Source organism: Thermobia domestica, chromosome 3 (genome assembly GCF_964235325.1).
Source record: "Thermobia domestica chromosome 3, izTheDome1.hap1.1, whole genome shotgun sequence".
Classification (NCBI taxonomy): Eukaryota; Metazoa; Arthropoda; class Insecta; order Zygentoma; family Lepismatidae; genus Thermobia; species Thermobia domestica.
In genome coordinates this window covers 44478472-44500132 of record NC_137456.1, presented here as the reverse complement: position 1 = coordinate 44500132, position 21661 = coordinate 44478472, and the positions used below count along the sequence as shown (strand labels likewise).

The following is a 21661-nucleotide window of genomic DNA, read 5'->3' as shown; positions in this document are numbered from 1 at the left end:
AGAAGCACTGGGTATCAGAAGTAATTTGTGCTTCTGAAATGAAAGCCTAAACAACAAAGGTCATAAATTAAAAAAAAAAAAAAAAATCGTCTTTTATTCAGAAATAATTTCAATTTTTTCATCCTCCTTGGTTAGCAGTGAATTAAAACTTCATATCAATGGTTCAATTCAAGTAAGTATTGAATATGAATTTTATATTTCTATGGTTTAAAGGAGCGTGGTGGCTCAGTGTCCAAGAGCTTCATCCTTGGTGCATAGATTCGATCCCAGCCATGGGCGCCCGAAGTGGGGGAGACAGGGAACCCGGACTCCCCTGACTTACGAAAATGTATACGTAATATACAGGGTGTCTACTGGTCATGAAAGTCATGAAAGTCATGAAAAAGTCATATATTTTGCTTAGTGGTCATGAAAGCCATGAAAAAGTCCTTTATTTACCCAACTGGTCATGAAAATCTGAAATCTCAGAGTATATTTTTATACTTCATACTTTTATACCTCATACTGCATGTACTGAAACAGTTGTATCAGGTCAGTAATTGTGAGAATTTCCCCCACCCGTTAGTGCTGGCTAACTGGTACTTTAGTGTCTTCCTAGCTGCTCCCCATTTCATATTCTAGTCTCTGTAATATAGTAACAACTTTTTACTGTCCAACTTTCTGATCTGCTATTTCTTTACTTCTAAGAAATGTAAATTGTGTATGTTTGGAACTGAAATGTAAAGCTCTCAGTAACTTCAGAACTTGATGGAATTGATGTTCAAATTAACTCATTGAAAAAGAAGTTGAACTTGTGATATTCAATCAAGATGTCCATTTTTGTGTTCACTTTTTTTTTAAGTTTTGATGTGATACTAGTATGCAGACTGTGAGAAAAAAAAAAAATTGTAAAAGTACCCTTGAAAAAAGAGAAGAAAGAAGGCATCTACCCCATCCAGGATGAAGGTTCCATTATGAACAAATTCAGTAGGTCTTATCAGTATGTTTATGTACGCTAATTTCAAATATGACACGATGGAAAAGAATTGTATATTTACGTAATCAGTCTTTTCTTGTAAACGAAAATTATAAATTTAGAATTCAGAGTACATAAAATGCAGATAAAAAACCTAGCTCAATGTAACGGGACTGTTCACAATATTTTTTTAAATCTATAGAACCTGGTAAGCCTTAAACCCATACTTGAACCGCAATTAAAAATTTGTTTACTGCCTTTTAAATTACTCTTGCATTTTAAAATTAGTTGTCAGCTAATCGACATTATGTACATTAGACAAATAAGAACATAATGTGATCTTCATCTTAACCTATGCACCACTGATGGTAGGTGTTTATTATTACTAATGGTAAATTTTTATCGCCATGGTCATGAAAATTTGAACAAAAAGGTCATGAAAAGTCATGAAAAAGTCATGAATTTACTTTCTGGTATTCTAGTAGACACCCTGATATAGCAAACTATGTATATTAAATACCAGACTAATATAGCAACCATGGAGATGCCCCCCTGGAAAATTTTCTTCGGGCGCCACTGATCCCAGCCCATATTTGTTGTGGACAACATCGAGTCCATGAGATTTTTGAGCTTGTCCTGTTTCCTCGTACATTCTCATTCCATAATTTATTGTCGTTAATAATCCCTGAGCTTAAGGGCATAACAATGGTATGTTTTTAAAGATTTCACTTTATAGTTTACATTACGTCAACATAATGTTTTGTTAAATGTCTTATTCGCTTGAATCATATTCCGTTGTAAAGAAAACTATGAAAATAGTCTTCAAAGATTACCATAACGTTTTTTATGTATTCATACAAATTTCACTAAACTTTGTCTTCATATGTTATAAATGAGAGAAAAACTAAGATTTTATATTAATGTATTTCAGATCCAAAGTAAAGGGAGCGATGACGATCTGTTTGCACTGTTGAACGAAGTTCATTCTGAGAATATTCCAGGTCATTCCGTCAGAGGTTATACAGTCATTGACAATAACAACTCTATCCATGAAATATCTGTAAGTATTTGAATTGTTTTGTCACTATCTCTCTTTATATTATGAATTGTATCTGTTAGTCAAAACTTATAGATAAAGTAGGTAGTAATTTCATTACTCAACCTCATATTTATATAATTTTATTACTTAATCTCATATGTTGGTAATACTTCTATTACTTAATCTCATGTTTAGGTAATAATTTACTACTTTAACTCGTCTTTGGGTAATACGTGATTTCATCACGTAGTATTTTATCTAAATATGCAGTCATCAACAAAACTTAGTATTGACTCTATACATACTCTTTCGTCAGTAACTTTCGAACGAATTTGTCGAGCTCCCTTGTGGCTAAGCGGTTAGCATACGCGCCTTTGGCGTGGTGGACTAGAGTTCGATTCCTGGAGGAAGCTCATTTGGTTCGGATCCAATGTTAAGCTGTAGGTCCACGTCTTATATATCCTCGCTGCTGAAAGGGATGCTAAACTGAAAATCAAATCAAGTCGAACCAATTTGACGAATTGGAGTAAAATTTTATTAGGTTATAATTTTATTACTTGACCTCATGTTAATGTTATAAATTTATTACTTAATCTCATAAGTAGTAACATTCCTAGTATTGTACAGAGAATAATATTCTTTGTACGTCAAAATAAACTGAATCAAATACCATCAACTTGTTCTGAAGGTATTGACAAAAAGAACACGTATATTTAGTTTTGATGGAGACACTACATAATTTCGTAGATAATAGAGAAGAGAAATGGAATATCAAACTGTGAAAAGGCATAATGATGTCATGGCAGGTATTTTCGGAAATGTTATAATTCAAGAAACATACAGAAAAGAAGCATCACTTATTTATAATTGTCTTGACAAAACAGTGACGTAACTAAGGGGAGGGGGAGGCAAATGAGGCTTGTGCTCCGGGCGCCAGATTGGGGGGCGCAAAACAGCAAATATTTATTTTCACTATAAAGCAAGGAAAGGAATTTCAGCAAACTAAAGATCATTAAAAAAAATATCTCAAACTTAACAGAACAATGACTCACCAACCTTAGCATCATATCCATAGAGCATAAGTTAGTTTCAAAGCTATCTTTTGAAGACTTGTAAAAAAACCTTTGCAATCAAAAGTGCCCGCAGAGTTAAATTTTAGTTCCAACTTTTTATGTTTTCGTTTAACTTACATCGATTTAAGAATTTGCAAAGTGCCCGCGTATAATACTCGACTGTCATAATTAAAGATTCTATTCTAAAACAACAGACTGTTGAGTCGTTCTACACATATGTACATTCAGATATAATTCCAAAAGCATTGTGATTTGCAGTTGGACTGTAGATAAGACTGTAAGAATATCCTACTCAAATTATTTGGCAATCAAAATCTAATTAGTTTGGTGTTTTATCTTGTACTAAAAATTAAATTATGTACCGGTACTGTAACTTTGAAATCAGGCTTTACCACTTGAAGAAAAACATGGAATAGGAGAATTACTATGTGATGCCAATGCCAGGTGTAGTTGAAGAGTGTTTTGGTTTGGTTGGTCAGGGAAGGCGCTAAGGCCCCGGGCGACAACTAGCCTACTTGCGTTGCTGTGTAAAAACCCTGTAAAGTAATTCGTAGTCGAATAACTAACTACAGTAATTGACATAATTATAATAGGTAGCTGTTTTTAATTTTTTATATTAGGTAAATTGTGAACACAATATTCTTATTCTAAATTATTCTTTCGTTTCAGCAATTAAGCGGAGAGAAGCGCCCAGTTTGGTTCATCTTCTCTGGAATGGGAACGCAATGGGGTGGCATGGGAAAAGACTTAATGAAGTTGGAAGTATTTGAGAAGTCGATCAGAAAGTGTAGTGAAGTTCTCCAGTCCGAAGGCGTTAACCTTTATGATATTATTTTAAATGGCGACGAAAAGACGTTTGACAATGTACTCAACTCATTTGTCTCCATAGCTGCTGTTCAGGTGAGATTTTCTACAAATTACTGCCAGTAATTATATAAAGCCTTGCAACATTGAACAGGATTACATTTTCATCTCTATGCAGAAATTATTTGAAATGTCTTCAAATCGTAAACTGCCTTTATAGGTAAAATTAAATTATGCTAACTACAATCAGGAAACACATTTACGTATTTTAGAAAATCGAAGTTTAATACAATAGGCATGCATATGTTTTTTGTTTTATATATATATATATATAAATACTATTGCAAGAAATGTAAGTGTACTGTCTCTAGTACAAGATACTACATAGAATAATGTCAAGGATCTAGGTATTTTCTGCTTGAAAATAGTGCTTATAGTTTTTGTGAGTACTTTTCAACATTTCTTAGTTGGAATGATGTCTATACAAATTACTTGCGTATCTGTAATGGGAAGAAATACACAAGTTAGAAGTTAACGTTTTCTAATTTTCTGCTTTTGAGTTGAGTTTATCCTAACATTTATGATTAGACCAAGATTTCAAACTCAACATTAGGAGATAAAATTGATTGTTAATGATGCTTAAAAGAAAATTCACTGATAAATGGATATTGTTTATTATAACTTTGGATATATTCCACATGTATTAATAAAACACATTGGCCAAAGCACTAAATATATTATAAACACTTGTGTAACAGTTTCTGCAATGTATAATCACTTTCATCAGATAACTTGCCGAAACTATTACACAGGTTTTCTAATATATTTAGTGCTTTGGTCAGTGTGTGCTTCATTAATTCAGTAAAAAAGAGTGGAGTGGATTTTTTTTTTAAGGCTTTGAATCGCTTCTGCTTCATTCTTCACTTAAGTAGAGCTACACATAGAACTGATTTGAATTAAATGTATTTACTACTACTAATATTTTAATGAAGTGTTTTGATTGTTTTATTATTATTTATTATTATAGGTAGCGCTTGTAGATGTCCTTTCTTCAGTTGGAATTCGTCCTGATGGCATTGTTGGTCACTCTGTAGGTGAACTTGGTTGTGCATATGCAGACGAAACTTTCACAGCAGAGCAAACAGTGCTAGCTGCGTACTGGAGAGGACGATCTATTTTGGAGTCTAAATTGCCACCTGGAAGTATGGCTGCCATTGGTATGTTGAGTGCGGAGTCACTATTGAATTAATTGTAGAAGGTGCTGTTGTATTGATTTTCATACGAATATTTTCAATGACATTAATTTAGAATGAGATCCTGAGAATTCTTGAAATATCTTATTCTAAATTAATTGCGTTGACACTCTGAAAATGAATACAATAGCTGAAATAGTATCTTTTAAATTCAGCCATCGTCTTCGGATCTAAGATATCTATTAACTATACTGATTTATTTATTTAGTTTTCAGTTCTTGCAGTTCAAGGAATTTCTTTAACATTATGTTGTGGAGATTGGTTTAATTATTTTCCAAGATTTGCCCTTTTCTTATTGTTATATGGGTGTTTTATAAACGTATGATTCCTATCCGAACAAATTGATATGGAATGCAAAATCCAAATGATATAGGAATGCTGCGATTATCAGTAGTAATGCCTTTTTGGTTTTATAGGGAGCACGGTGGCTCAGTGGCAGAGCGCTTACCTTTGGTGCGTGGGGTCCCTGGTTCGATTCTCGACCAAGCAAGTTTGTGGTAGACAACATCGTGTCTTTGGGTTTTCTCGGAGTACTCCCGTTTCCTCTCACTTTATTATGCTACCAATTCTTCCATCATTCACTTGCCGTAATCGTCGCCTTCCCTTATAGCCTAAAAGGCATAATCTTGGGGACTTTAACCTGATTTTTTTTTTTTTTTAAATTTTGCTTTGACAGTTACAACTTAGACATTAGAGCACATACAATTGAAATGCGAAAAAAGCCTCCGTGTTCATTGGTGGTAGAATGGAAACTCAAGTTGGAAACCACATTCTCTCATTAATTCTGAAAACTGTTTTTAGATGAAGTGACAAAAACCTTGAATTTCTTAAGTTGAACATATCAGTACCTTGTGTAAACCGACTGCCATTTTAATGTCAAATTTTTATTAAGAAGTTTGCTTTATCGCCCAAAACTTCATTTACTTAACTTGTCTATCCGTGTGACCATCCGTCCAGGAAACAAAAATCTGAAGAAATACTTAATGGATCACCGTCAATTTTAGCCGGGATGTTGAGGGTCAAAAGTTAGGAATCCATTCAGTTGATCAGAAGATATGGATCCCTATATATTCCCATAGGGGTTTATTATAGATGAATTTCCCTTTACAGTATGCAACCCAACTATACCTTGAGTCAAGTTGGTTGCATACAATTCAGTTACTTTCAATGCTCTAATCAAACTTCTTCACGCGGTGTACACGTGAAACTGCTACTACTTAATGTTCAAAGTTTTAAGTGTTTAGCGGCAGTTGTTTTCCTTCAGAATTCATATCTATGTTTTAATCACAAAGTAATGTTTTAGCTAGAGGTATTTATTTAATTTTCCAGAAGAAAATTTTAAGAATAGCCTAATCATTTTTTTTCAAGTGCTGTCTTTCCGTCTATATTTTTGAAACAGGTTTATATTTACTTAGATATAACGTTCATTCATAGAAATTCTGATTTTCATTCATATAATACAAGAAAACTTTTATACATACAATCATGAAGATTTAATTAACAAAGACAAATTTAGTCATATTTTAACCAATCTAAAGTCATCATCATAGGTATTGTAATCATTGGCAGGTCACTTTAACACAACGGTTGTCCGTATCAATACTGTCTTATCAGTTGTACTTTCCTTAGTTTTTCCTTCTATCTCTCCTAGAATTACGTTTCTCAGATAAAAATGTATTTCCAAATAATATCTTCATCAGATTGTTTTCCCGTTATTAATTACCCTAGTATTGTTCTCTTCTCCCTTACCATCGCTAGTTTTCCGTTTGACCTATCATATTTTCATCATTCTTCTCTACATCCACATTTTGAAACTAATAGTTTTTCATTGTATTTATGTAATATCCATATTGCCATCCCGTAGAGCATGTACTTCACACGATATCTTTGACAAGTCTTTCCTTAACTCTTTATTGAAAGTCTTATGAGCTAATCTTTAATTTCCCAGTAGTTTGTATTCCTAAACTGATTGTATTTTTAAAAATAATCTTCCATAGGTTTGACATGGGAAGAGGCCAAAGCCCGCTGTCCTCCAGAAATTGTTCCAGCTTGCCACAATGCTAAGGACAGCGTAACAGTGTCTGGTCCTGTAGAAGGAATTGCGAAATTTGTGAAAACTCTTCAGGCCGAAGGAATATTTGCTAAAGAAGTAAAAAGTTCTGGTGTGGCCTTCCATAGCCGATACATCGCCGAAGCTGGACCAAAACTACGTAAATGCCTAGATAAGGTATGTAAGCGCGTATCTATGTATTTGAATCATATTAATGAGTTGAACCTCTTTCATACATTAAATAATTTACACTTTGTTTATGTTTAGTCAGAAAACACTGTAACTTGTAAGTACGAGTTTTATAGAGCAGTGACGACTAATAATCCAATCTAATTATTTTTTTGAGCTCCCTCGTGGCTAAGCGGTTAGCGTACGCGCCTTTGGTGTGGGAGACCCGGGTTCGGTTCCCGGCGGAAGCTCATGTGGTTCGGATTCCACGTTAATCAGTAGGTCCACGTCTCATATAGCCTCGCTGCTGAACGGGACGCTAAACTAAAATGAAATGAACTCTAATTATTTTTGTTAATATTCGATGGAAATAATATATATCTCCTGTTTTATATTATTTTTTAAATAATTTTATTTCTACGATTGATTTGGTTACAAATCAGAATGTTGTTAATGGTTCTTTGATTTGCAACTGAAATAATTCATAATTATATTTTTAAAATTTTTGAACGTGAATGTTAAGTCCAATTAGAATGAGAATTTATTTCTGACAGAATCTGTAGATTTGAGCCGAGGTTAGAAGTATGTGCCATTTTCACTTTAAACCAGTTCCAATGGGGAAGTACATTATATTTATTTCTTCCTGAATCTACTGTATTATGGTAAAGGCAGGGTCGGATTAAGGGGGGAAGACTTAGGGAGCTATAGTCCCAGGGCTCCAGGCGGATAGGGCTACGCTCTGATCCAAATCTCAAGTGTCTATCTAAGAAGAATCATAAAGATACAATCACCATAAAATAAAATATGACCAAAAATATGAAACATATTCCCCTAACTTTTCTACTGTACTTTCACGGAAGTGTAATAGGTGGTCAGCAGAGGCCACTTTTTTTTTTTGGGGGGGGGAGGGGCTCCAGATGCGTTATTCCAGCCCTGGATAAAAGTAGAGGTATAATAATTGAGTAATGCTAAGAAGATTCTGAAGATAATTGTTCTTCATACTTTGTACATAGTGTACAGTTACAACCAAAAGTTTTCCCTATTCATTGAAACCTCATTCAAGACAACTTTAGTTCACAAACTTCGAGATTTTTTTTTCTTTTAAAAGAAAGCCATGACTTATATAAACGACTGAAACGATTGGATGAATAACCAATTATGCATAAAGTGGGTTCGCATTCATGCATTGAGCTTGTATTGAAGTTGAAGTAATCCTGGACATCTATCGGACGGCCATTTTATGCCTTAAATATCTATAGACATAAAATGAATGTATTGGATTTGATATGGATAAGTGGTAAATGTCCAATATTTACAGGATATCTAACTCGAGATCATTTCGAAAATTTTATTTATTCATTTATTTGAATGTATATTAAAGAATTTTCTTTTCTGTATTTCAGATAATTCCAAATCCCAAACCACGTTCCCAACGTTGGATTAGCTCTTCAATCCCAGAATCAGCGTGGAATTCTTCCTTGGCCCAAAGCTCATCCGCTGCCTATCACGTAAACAATCTTCTGTCACCAGTTCTCTTCCAAGAGGCTTTGTCTCACGTACCGGAGAATGCGATAGTTATCGAAATTGCTCCACATTGTCTCCTGCAAGCTATACTCAAGAGATCTCTGCATAAGAGCTGTCTCAATGTAGGACTCATGAAACGTGGTCACTCAAACAACTTAGAATTTCTCATGTCAAGTCTTGGAAAGTAAGTATTATTTTTGTTCATTATTTTAATTTTAATAAATATATACTCTGTCGGAAAAGTATTAATTATTTAAGTAATAGTTCCAGAGTCAAGATGGATAAAGTTAAATGTTTGAAAAAAGAAAAGATTGGAAAAAAGTACAAGTGTTTAACTTCATCACTTGATAAAATTTGATATAAAGATTAATATAGTTGTGATAATCTAATTTTAAAATTTGTTTGAAGTTCGTGAAACTGAAATGTTATCTTTATGGCAAAATATAGTAAATTTATTTTATAGCATTATACTATATACAGTAATTAGACGTTACATATACACTCAGTATTTGCTGATGTAATAAGAAAACAATTTGTGTGTGTATACATTTTTGATCAAGTTTAAAGATTTGATTTAAAATATTCCATCAGCAGAAGTTTGATGGAAAATATTCCATCTGTAGAAGTTATTCTAACACTGTCAACTAAAAATAAGTTGAAACACAAAAATTCATAAAGTAAAATTTATAATTCTTCTATAGATTTCTGTAACTCCTGAATTTCCTTTAAGCTTCCAAGCATTCGACTCTCCCCTGGAGTCTTGGTCATAGAGGTTAAAAACAGGAAGAAAAAGAAATATCAAGGAAATCACCAGATTGAAGAGGAAGCAAACTAGAACCTCACATCTTAGTTTGCATCTTCTTCATCCGCTGATCGACGTACTTGACAACGTGTTTCAGTACAAATACAGCTCTTCCCTTGGTAAGTCCGTTCCATTTTTATTCCTTGATGTTTCTATTCTTTTTCTTCCTGTTTTAACCTCCGTGACCAAGACTCCAGAGGAGAGTCGAAAGTTTGGAAGCATAAAGGGAATTCAGGAATTCCAGAAATCCTTAAGTAGAATGATAGAATTCCTGAGCGTAATTTTGCATTGTCTAAAAATTTATAAATTTATCGCTAGTTTAAATATACATTAAATTAGAAACAGTTTAACTTTGTTAAATTAAGTTATTAGTATAGTTTCATCTAATATATGATCAATTAAATAAATCTATCTTCTCTTCTCAAGTTTAAAGTCTGTGTATTGTAAGTAGATCTTTCTCAGATCAATTAGATGTACTTTCAATATATGAAATATTATGCTTCAGAAAGGACCGATTTGCCATAAGCAAGATTTTAATCTTTATTATTCGAAGTATGAACATTCACGAATCAAATTTTATTACATTTCTATTGTATCAACAATTCAATTGATTTTTCAGTATTTGAATGAAGTTTCGGAAGAAGTTCTAAATTTGTCTCCTTAAAAAATTATTTTTATTTCTTGATCTTTTGAGCCTCTTGAAGATCCAAACATACAACTATGAATACTCCTATTGATAATTGCATTACTCAGATTGTAGCATTTTAATGAGTGAAACTGTTTTTTTTACTAAATATGTTATTGTGTCATGGATCACCAAGAGAATCTGGTTATCCAGGTATTACATGTGACTGTGATATGCTTAACTTTTTCTTTAACAGACTCTACAACGCCGGACTGCAACCCAAGACTCATCGCTTTTATCCTGAAGTGAAGTTCCCTGTAGCCAAAGGTACTCCTATGATTTCCCCATTGATTGAATGGGATCACTCCATGGAGTGGACAGTTGCTGATTATGGTGGAAAGGTAGATTTCGAGATTGACAATCAACTTTTATATATATAAACAGACAACAGATAAGAACTCGTTATTCTGTATTTGATAAGCTGTGAAACACAATGCCAAGCACCATTATGTATATAGTAATGGAGTAAAAATTAACGACATATTTTTGTTGAACGATAGATAATTCTATTCGCACTAATATATTAAACTTAGTATTCCTTTTCATCAAGCAATCTAAAATTACATTAAAACAGTTTGGTACTAACATAATATTATTAATAACAGTATTATAGTCCGCTTCACCCGATTGGTGTGTAATAAGCTCGCAGTGCGCCGTTACTAAACCTTGAGGGAGGAATCTAATCATTCATAATTGATTTTGTTCGTATTTGTGGACAATTATGAATGATTAGATTCCTCCTTGAAGGTTTAGTTACAGCGAGCTTATTGGCTGATGCCACACGCCAATTCAGGTGACGCGGACTATAGTAATATTTCGGTACCTTTCTGATTTTTATTAGTTACTATCAAGTAAATTACGTCCTAAATACATTAAAGCATCTTGTACATTGGTTCTTTCTCTCATATAGGGAAGCTCAAAATCTGGAGAATGTGTGATAGACGTGGACTTGAGTAAAGAACAAGATCAGTACCTCATTGGACATACAATTGATGGACGTGTACTTTTCCCCGCAACTGGATATTTGGTAAGGATATAATTTCGAAATGTAAATATGACTTTATGTATATAATACTTAAATTTCATGTATATTCACCATGAGTCAATAGAAATTGGTACTAAAGTTTTGTCTATTATGATAGAGAGGAATGATGTAAATTGTGATAGATAACAGCATTTTTGAAAGAGAACTAACTAATTTGTTAAAATTGTTTGAGTATCTTAAAATGTGAAAACAAATATTACACTATTTTTTTTTTTTTTTAATTAAGCATTTATAGAACATGCTCATGTTTTACTTAACATTCTGGTTTTTATTACTAAATAAATATTTCAATATACATAACTTTAACGAAATTATAATCATTATTAATCTATTTTAATTATGTACTTATTAATATTTTCAGACTCTTGTATGGAAGACATTTGCTAAATTGAATGGTAAAAGTCACGATGAACTTCCGGTTGTATTTGAGAATGTTCAGTTCCATCGTGCAACCATTATGCCTAAAGAAGGTAATCAATTTCTTATTTTTTGTTTTATTTATTTCAGAAATTTTGTTCGTCAAGATGGAATAAATAATTAAGAATACGTAATAACCAATTAAAAATAAATTGTAGACCAGCATATTAAATTCCTTCCGTATTCCTAAACTAATTGAATTTAAATATAATCTCGCCGTAATTCTACAGTGTGTAGACTTAATTCTGATGTGTTTCAACGTGCTTTCAGTAAAAGTTACTTTTAAAATACAATAGTGTAAAATCTGGTTTCCTACTGGTCAGAAAAGTTAGAGAAAATGGTGCAGCTCAGGGAAGCTAAGGGAAAAAGACTGGAAATCAGGGAAATTTTATAAAATAGATTTTTTCTAACATTAATTGTACACCAATTTCAGCTTATACAAACCATTATAAGACCTATTATTATGGGAAGTAAGTGGAATGTACGTGTGAGCAATTGATTACTATTTGTTTCTATAGAGTACATGTTCTCACATATAAATATTCACCATTATTTATTCCTTATTTATGTATCAACGTCATCCAACACCTGTCATGAAAGCCAGGGAATTTCCTGCCAAAGGTCAAGGAACAGGAAAAAGTCAGGGAAATAGATTTCTCCAGATCAGTAAGAACCCTGAAAATATTACGAAGACATAAAAGATTAAAAAAAATCTCATTTTATTGTTTTTTCAGTGGTCTTTTTTTAAGTAAATAAATATGTTCAATAGCTTCATGAATGTGTGTAAAACGTAATTAAACGAACTTAATTTGTGGACAATATTGTAAAACTGGAGCAAGAACAATAAGCTAGGAGAAGTAGAAGACATCGCAAGTTTAGGGCAAGATTTTAAAGAAAAAAGTGTTGAATTAACTAAAAAGAGCAGTAGAGTTCTACCAAACTGTTATGAACTCATTTCGATAAATAGAACAGATTTTTGTTACTGATTATACGAAGTTTGAAAGATTGAAGCCTTTACTTAAATTTGACATTGACTCTTCAAATTTGTTTTTCTTTCACAGGAACGGTAAAATTCTTAATAAACATTTTCGATGGAAGTGGAGAATTTGAACTTTGTGAAGCTGGTTCAGTAGCAGTTTCGGGACGTATCTATGTTCCAGAAGACATCGAGAAAGAAACTCTAGATCTTCCGCCTCCTGGGAAACCAAACGACTCAGATTTACCACTGAAAACAGCCGATGTTTACAAAGAGCTTAGACTTCGCGGTTATGATTACGGAGGAATATTTAGAGGAATTGTGGAAGCAGACAACAGAGGTATGTGGATTCACTATTTTTGAATTATTGATTAAACATACTAAAAGAGCTTGAGGGATTTACAATCTGTTACTTCAGGAAAATAATACTTTTAGGGCTGTAAATAGTCAGCTGTGCTCTTAATACAAAGGTATGGCTTATGTGCCCTTAATACAAATAACCTTTGAGCATGTTAATTGGCATTCATTATTACAGAATTGACTGTCATACTAATTAGCAACAAGCGAACTATAAGAATATATACAACTTCTGCTTTATTGTCTTTATTATCCTCTAATTTTACATAATGATAATACTTGTCTTTGAATTTGAGAATAATAAATAATTTCACGAATGTACAACCCATAGCTATCTTAATATTGTTTTCACAGATCCAGTTACGTATCTATTCCTTCAGTTCCATATGCCACTCAAGCATTAATCATTTTCCGCCACGTCTATTTCCATATTATCAGTTGAGTCGTACCTAAACGAGGAAAAAAAAAAAAAAAAAAAAAAAAAAAAACTGGAGAAGATTTGGTTACATAATATATAATGTTGCAATGATTTGGAAGCAAAATATGTACGACAAAGTGTGTGAGGGACAATCTATATAGGGCAAGGTATAATTTTTAGACAAACCAGATGTCATGAAAATGTTTACAGATGAAACTTTTAATTGTTTACTTCATACAGGGATTAGCGGTAAGATTCAATGGGTATCCAACTGGGTGAGCTTTATGGATACAATGCTTCAGTTCTCTATTTTGGGCAACAGTGCAAGAGAGCTGTACCTTCCAACTCGCCTCCAAAGAGCCATTATCAACCCAAAGAAACATAAGGAAGTTGTCGAGGCGTTAGATGAAAATGAAGGTATGTATATTGAAGCTTTTTTTAATTATTTGTATCTGTATAAAATATAACAATGAAACCTGTCTTTAGCGGAACTTCGTATTTAATTTCTGCAGCGCATAGGTTTCTGCTTAATTCAGATCAAATTATACTACCTAAGAACTTGTGGAACTACAAAATAGTTATATAAAGGTCAGATTTCGGTTGAAACATAGACGTGATCGTTAGAAAATGATATAGCCAAACCGTGATAAATTTAAGCAATGGCATAGTTAGGAGTTATAGCTAAAAAACATAACTAGATATCACACCTTTAAATGGAGAAGAAAGTAGCCAGAAATGACATATTCACAATCAACTAATTCCAGTAACTTCAGTATCCCAGACATTAAGTCACTACGGTCAGGCTAATACACATTTTCTTAAGTTTCTTCTTAGTTATCAACTGTTTAACATCAATTCTCTTGTACTCTGTTTAATATATATATATATATATTACGTATATATTGAAGTTTTTATCTTAATATAATAATGAAATTGCAGGTTTTATTTCCATTGTGTATAGCTTTTTGCTTAATTCAGATCAAACTAGCAGAATTATATATAATATACTAATTTGTATATTGAAAACCCTTTTGCGATTAATTGTTGTTAGTTTTAAATCTTTTAAATTTTTGAGTTCTAATATCTATGTTTGTTACGTTTAATTATATGTATATATATATATATTTCATAGATGTACCAGTTTACATGTACAAGAACATCAATATCCTGAAAGCTGGTGGCGTTGAAATGCGAGGTCTGAAAGCAAGTTTAGCTCCTAGAAGGCAACAAACCCAAGCAGCTCCAAAACTCGAAAGATACCAGTTCATCCCGTACGAGTCGAAGAAGCCTCTCGTGGTATCTGCCAGTGGAGATTCATCACAAGCAAAAACTTTGGCTGTTCAAGTCAACATCCATATTGTCCTGGAAAATACTCCGGCCCTGAAGCTGAAAGTAGTGGAAGCTGCCACAGAGCCTTCCGACCTTCTGGCACCTATTGTGTCCGAGGTGCTTAATTCAGAACCAATGATACATGTAAGTAAACACATAGAATAACAGGTTTGTGGTTTTATCAGTCTTTCATATATATATATTTTTTTTTTTTATGTATTGAAAATCTCGAAATAGCCTGCGAGGGCAGTTTGCACAAGAATCATATCAGCAATAACAGTGGAGAAGAAAGTAAATCTGGTAGAACTTGCATTCTAAGATACCGTACCGGCATTCGCCTGGTGAAACTGAATAAAACTCATCACGATGAGCGAGCTCTGGATTCAAACCTAAAGCTCCCTTTTGTGAAACAAGAACGCTAACCATAACCCTACGTTCATTTGATAAAACTGTATTCAAATATTTTTAAGTTACCTTTCTTCTTAACAAAGTGTGCTCCAAAATATGGGTTTAAAAAAACGGAAAGCATTCTAGGTTCTTGTATGTTCCAAAGTGGCAACTAAATATATCACTGCCTATAATTCAGAATCATGCAAAGTACATAGTCTTGCCAACTGAGAATATGAGACATAGCTGGTTTCCGGGCGCGCGGTGGTTCAGTGGTAGAGCGTTCACCTCCGGTGCTTGGGGTTCCTGGTTCGATCCCAGCTCGCGCCGTGTGGACTTTGTGGTGGCTCGTGGATTTTCTCGGGGTTCTCTCGTTTTTCCTCTCACTTTCTTCATTCCACCATTTCATTTATATCTCATCATCACCGTCTCCTTTAGCCTAACCGGCATAACTGTGGGACGTAAAACAAAGATTTCATTTCATTTTACAGCTGTTTCTGTTTACATTCTTGAAAAATAAGACTTAACTGCTATTAGAAGTTTGATTACTGTTGTTGTAGAAATAAGAGAAAAAGGAAACTAATTCGTGATCATTCCACGTAATTTGCTTATGTAGTTCATATAATTACCTTACAAGTAAGATTACCTACCAAAGTTCTTTGAAAGTGCTAGTTTTCATAAATTTTATTAACAAGTGTCACATAAACAAATTCTCAGTTGATGTATCCATGCAGTTTTTAAAATAAATAAATAAAGTCCTCATCATCATCACAATTATCAGTTTGTGAAAGATTCTTCATATATAGTTGTTAATCCTTCTTAGAGGAAATCTAGTTCTGTTTAGATCATAGTTTAGCATATACATGAATGAATTGCAGAATTATGTAATTAATTAGATAACGAATAGAAAATTATAGTATAGCTTATCAATATATACCTAAATGCTTAACTTCTTTCTGAGAAAGAAATATACTTTTCATATCACGTCAGATATAAATTGATTCAAGTTTGAAAATGTTTCTACTGTAAGGACTTTAAAATATATGCTACATTATAATTAACTTAAAATCAAGGGTTAAAAATTTATAACACTTGATTTTTACTGTAATTTGTTTAACTATTGTTTTCAATTCTTTTAACTTTTGTGTGTAACGATTAGCTCGCTAATGAATTTGTATACAAAGTTTCATGTCCCTAACATTAGGGGCTCATGAGATACTAATTTAGGGGTACATTTTGAATCTGCCTCCTTGCTTAAGATAAGCATTTTAGTGAAAGTGACAAGATAAAATCCCGGCCCAAGCCTTGCGCAAACTTTTCAAAATTTAATTTGACTATTTGACTGAAACCCTGTGTAGGTTTGGATAACTGACAAACATACATCCAACTTTATATATAAGATTATGCAAGATGTTTTATATATATTTTATTGACATTCTACACATTCTTCTCTCTCATAGGCTGATATAAGTGTAGTGACAACATCATCTGCTAAACTGGCCGACAATAACTTGGAAAATTACGACGTGAAGATTGTAGAGAAGACCTTTAAGAATGGACCAGTTGATCAGAATTGCCATCTGGCTGTTGGTGTTAATATTCTTGGAGATGAGACTGTGATAAGGAATCTTCTGGATTCTCTGAAACCAGGAGGCTTTGTTCTTGCAGAGGAAGGCCTTGATGTAGACGAGCGAGTTGTTAAGGGATTTGGATTAGAAGTTGTTAGCAAGCAAGTGACAGATCTCAGAGTTTACTTGCTCCTCAGGAAGGTAAACTTATTTACAATAAAGTATAATTGATTACAATAAAATGAATTAGCTTTAAGATATTCCACTTGGATTAATCTTGGTATATCGTGGTGGATGTTATATGATGTGATGAATTTGCTGTAGATGCTTTAAGAAAACTCCCCTGAGTTTTCCGTTTTATTAGAGATTCCATTGAAAATTTCAGCAATTACTAAATGACCCATACTCGTATATCAAGATTAATGTAAGTGAATATCTGTAATCATGCGTCAGTTTAGCTCCTTAAGTTCATGAGATGTTTAGGTTTTCCTTTTTAAAATAGCAGGAATCAGTTTTATTTACTTTAGTCAACCTACTACCAAATTATAAAATATGATCGTTCGTAGAACTACTATAATGTTTGGATAACACATTTTATTCGGTTTATCATTCTTGTCGTACATAGTAGTACAGAATATTTAAGGGAATAATCTTAGTTGGCATATAACCACAAAAATACAAACAAATTACAATACACTACGGATCTATACAAAGAATAAAAATAATGAGTATACAACATATATAAAAATTTGAAACTAGAAGCAGAATAAATGGATAAATCATGTAAATTTAGAATCTTACCTTTAATCTTCTTAACGAAGTTTTGCAACATATTAGGCGACGATCATTTTAAGGAACGTGAACGTATCATCTTCCGATCAATGAGAGATAAAGGTATCCTTGTCGTAATATATTGTGTTGATATTTCACTTAGTCCGCAACCAAAACTATTTAACACACAAATTCGAGATTCGTAACCGCTTTTTTATAAGCTTTGTTAAAAGCAAAAAGTTTCACTCTTGAAATTCATGTTATTGATAATCTTTAGATGTTGACTAAATGATCATACAATTCTGTACATATGACAGATTCACTTCTTGCTTTGTGTTCAAGTGTAGCTTTGTACTGTAACATTACATATTTCAGAAATTTAACTTGGATTGTGTGATTATCTGTTCTATTACTAAGAAAAACATCAATTTTTCTTTGTGAATTTATATATATATATATATATATTTAATATTAATGTAATATAGAGATATGGAAGCTTAGAAGGGAAACTACAAACTTCACTTGCTAATCTTGAAGAGTCATAAAATTGAAAATTCACTGAGCGGTTATAAATTGATTAAATGATTAAATAGTAGTATTTATACGGTCCTTGGGTCTCAGGTATGTTTACTAACTCATTTCAGTTAAGTCTCCTTGATTATGTTTTCAGAAGTGATTTTTTTTTTCCTTTATTAATTCTCGTCTACGTTTCAACTTAAGTAAAGAGAGACAATTCAATGTGATCTCGTTGTGCTTTTAGCCGGTGGAAGTGGATAACCCCCTGGTGATTCAAGTAACTGGGAAATCCTTCAGCTGGGTGGAAGACTTAAAAGCAGCGATGAAAGCAAGCGAGACAGAAGGAAGAAAAGTAATTCTGGTAGCACAGGGAGAGGAGACCAATGGCGTCGTCGGAATGGTCAATTGTCTTAAACAAGAGCCTGGAGGCAACAATGTCAGGTGAGTTAAAAATAATCATGATTCGAAGCAGGTTTCCTTAGTATCAGAATTCAATATTTATTCATATGACAATTTATTATATATATCATCAAAATTATAACAAATAACTTGCAACAGAAGTAATTGTTCGAGTAAAGCTTAAAAAAACTCTCTATTCCGTTACAAACTTTCAGTAGCATTGAACATTCAAAATTCTGTAGTTAGTTGAAAACGTAAACTTGGTAATATACATTGTGTTATCTTCCAGCAATTGAGAATTCTTATGTTTGATTAGCGACTAATGGTTGCAGTTCTTTTATTTTCTTGAATATGAAGAGTTTCTTGTTCAACGATTCTTAATGTGTGTTCCATCTTTGTTGCTTAGTCCACTGATTTATAAGGAGAATTATTTTTGTTTTCTTTGAAATTAACTGGATTCTTTTAATGTTTTGGTTTTACTGATTTTTTTTTCGATTCTATTTAAATTTATTACTTTATGAAAATTAATGTATAATTTTAATATTTAATAATAAAATTTAAGTAATATTATATACCGGGTGTATCTAAAATCTGGGCCAACTCTGGTATGAGTAAACATAGGAGGAAATGGGAAAACAATGAAGTTGTTGGAAATAAGTGGTTTTCAATCTAAAATGATGGAATCGTATTAGTCCACACTGGTAAAGTGACATATATTAAATGAAAAAGCAGCGTTGCCAGTTCAGCAGCCTAGGCGAACGGAACGTAAGGGCACGCAAAAATGGCATGGTGAACGTGTACATTGTTGTATGAAGGAACCTAGAATACTCCAAATCGAATTCCCAATAATATTGTATTGTTGATAGGTTTGTGCTCAACGGAACAGCCTGCTGAACTGGCACCATTGCTTTTTCATTTAATTTAGGGTGTCTTGTCAGCGTAGAGTCCAAATGGCTGTTGCAATTGGAAAAAAACATTCGCCTGTTTGAGTTGAAAAATCTACATATTTCAAACAACTTTCTTCTCTTTTCTAGTTTTTCTTATCTTTATTCATAAAGGAAGTTGGACTACGGCTCCGGACTTTTGATACACCCAGTATAATCCAAATTCATTTTTTGGAAAGCAAGTGACATTTAATTAGGTGTGAAGAAGAAATCAATTAAAATCACTTTATTAAAATTCTAATTCATTTCAAAGAAAACGAAAAAATAACTCCCCATACAAATCAATGGGCTAAGAATCAAAGAAGCATATAAATCAATAGGCTAAGAAATAAAGATGCATACAAGTCAATGGGCTGAAAACAAAGATGCATATAAATCAATGGGCTGAAAACAAAGATGCATATAAATCAATGGGCTAAAAACAAAGGTGCATATAAATCAATGGGCTAAAAACAAAGATGCATATAAATCAATGGGCTAAAACAAAGATGCTTATAAATCAATGGGCTAAAAACAAAGATGCATATAAATCAATGGGCTAAAAACAAAGATGCATATAAATCAATGGGCTAAAAACATACGTATAGGGTAAAAATATACGTATATAAATCAAAAGGCTAAAAACAGATGCATGTAAATCAATGGACTAAGGAACAAATATACTTATAAATCAATGGGCTAGAAAACAGATGGCGTAGGCACTCGACTCAGTTAAGCAAAATAAAGAAGAGTCTACTGTTTTGCAGATCTTTAATTTCTTATCGAGAAACAAATGAGAAAGACTGTAATGACTTCACAAATAGACACGGCCGTGCCGTGGGGAGGGGGGAGAAAAAAGGGAAAAAAGATAGGAAAAATTGCTTGGAATATATGTATGGGGGCTCCACCGTATACTCACACCCCGGGCGCTGATTTTCCACGGCACGGCCGTGGAAATAGAATAATTATCGCAAGATATCATCATTTTACGCTACGATATTTCAACTCAGAACTAACATTCTCTTCGTTGTTAATTTCTAAATAACTTTCATGCCTTTTTTTCTTTCTTTTTTATCAACCAATCTTTTTCTTGTCTTAAAAGTGTTCTGGCAAACTGGGAAACTTTTCATCCAAAGTTTAAATTCTGTTTTTATTCTATTTTTATTTGTAGGAGTGTATTCATCCAAGATAGCAAACTTCCTGCATTCTCATTGTCTAAGTCTCCATATGCTGAACAACTGAAAAAGGACCTCGTAATGAACGTTTATGCCAATGGTACATGGGGAAGTTTCAAACATTTACAACTCGACACTTATTCAGACAGTCCAACACTACAAGTGGAGCACGCTTACATTAACACAATGGTCAGAGGTGACCTGTCGAGCTTGAGGTGGATTGAAGGACCGCTTACATATTACAGGTATGTAACTTTTTCTTTACAGAGAATTGTCACGTAAAGAATAGATACCAACTGATTTAATGATAATTCTATTCATATTATTTAAGATTAGTGTAAAGGGACAAGTTTTGCCGATAGATGTCACTACAGTTTTCGTATCTCTCATGTATTTTTTACCATTTACGAAAATTTACAATTTCTCTTACAAATTTCAACCTAGAGACTTCATTTTTTTAGAGAAGGAACTTCATAACCTATTAAAGGGAACAATCCGTATCGATTTTTTATTTAGAATTTTCTTCATTGTTGAAACAGTTCCATTGTTAAAGGTTTGGATATATTTTTCAACAATCAAGCCATTTCAACAATTAAGAAAATTCTAAATTAAAAAATCGGCACGGATTATTGCTTTCGATACATTATGAAATTCCTTTTCTAAAGGTTTGAAGTCTGTAGGTTGAAATTTGTAAGAGAAATAGTGAATTTTCCTGAAAGGTAAAAAATACATGGGAGAGATACGAAGACTGTAGTACCATCTATCGGCAAAACTTGCCCCTTTAAACCAACCTTAAACGTTCTATACGAACGAAGACGAGGTTTAAACGATTTGCTGAATCTGTAGATATTTGTTAGTTTCTTAAATATGATATTATAATTAGTCCAATCGTAGAACTAAGATTTTTATCTATGAATTTTATGGTGTTTTCAAACTATCTGAAGCTTTAAATATTATGAAACTTGAATTAACAACAGTCATTTATAGGTAAAGAATGAAATAATCCATAAACAAGAAAAGATGTTTT

General features: G+C 32.9%; 1 protein-coding gene across 1 annotated transcript in view; it reads left to right on the top strand.

The window, feature by feature from the left end:
* The window catches only part of FASN1 (Fatty acid synthase 1), a 72680-nt gene that overhangs the window by 30627 nt on the left and 20392 nt on the right, over positions 1 to 21661 (top strand). Inside the window, exons 9-22 of the mRNA XM_081750726.1 lie at positions 1887 to 2015; positions 3737 to 3967; positions 4899 to 5088; positions 7122 to 7351; positions 8746 to 9050; positions 10550 to 10694; positions 11264 to 11380; positions 11760 to 11868; positions 12877 to 13131; positions 13807 to 13983; positions 14699 to 15039; positions 16743 to 17051; positions 18382 to 18578; positions 20631 to 20879. Of these exons, the coding sequence (XP_081606852.1) occupies positions 1887 to 2015; positions 3737 to 3967; positions 4899 to 5088; positions 7122 to 7351; positions 8746 to 9050; positions 10550 to 10694; positions 11264 to 11380; positions 11760 to 11868; positions 12877 to 13131; positions 13807 to 13983; positions 14699 to 15039; positions 16743 to 17051; positions 18382 to 18578; positions 20631 to 20879 (2984 nt within the window). The remainder of the gene's footprint in view (positions 1 to 1886; positions 2016 to 3736; positions 3968 to 4898; positions 5089 to 7121; positions 7352 to 8745; positions 9051 to 10549; positions 10695 to 11263; positions 11381 to 11759; positions 11869 to 12876; positions 13132 to 13806; positions 13984 to 14698; positions 15040 to 16742; positions 17052 to 18381; positions 18579 to 20630; positions 20880 to 21661) is intronic.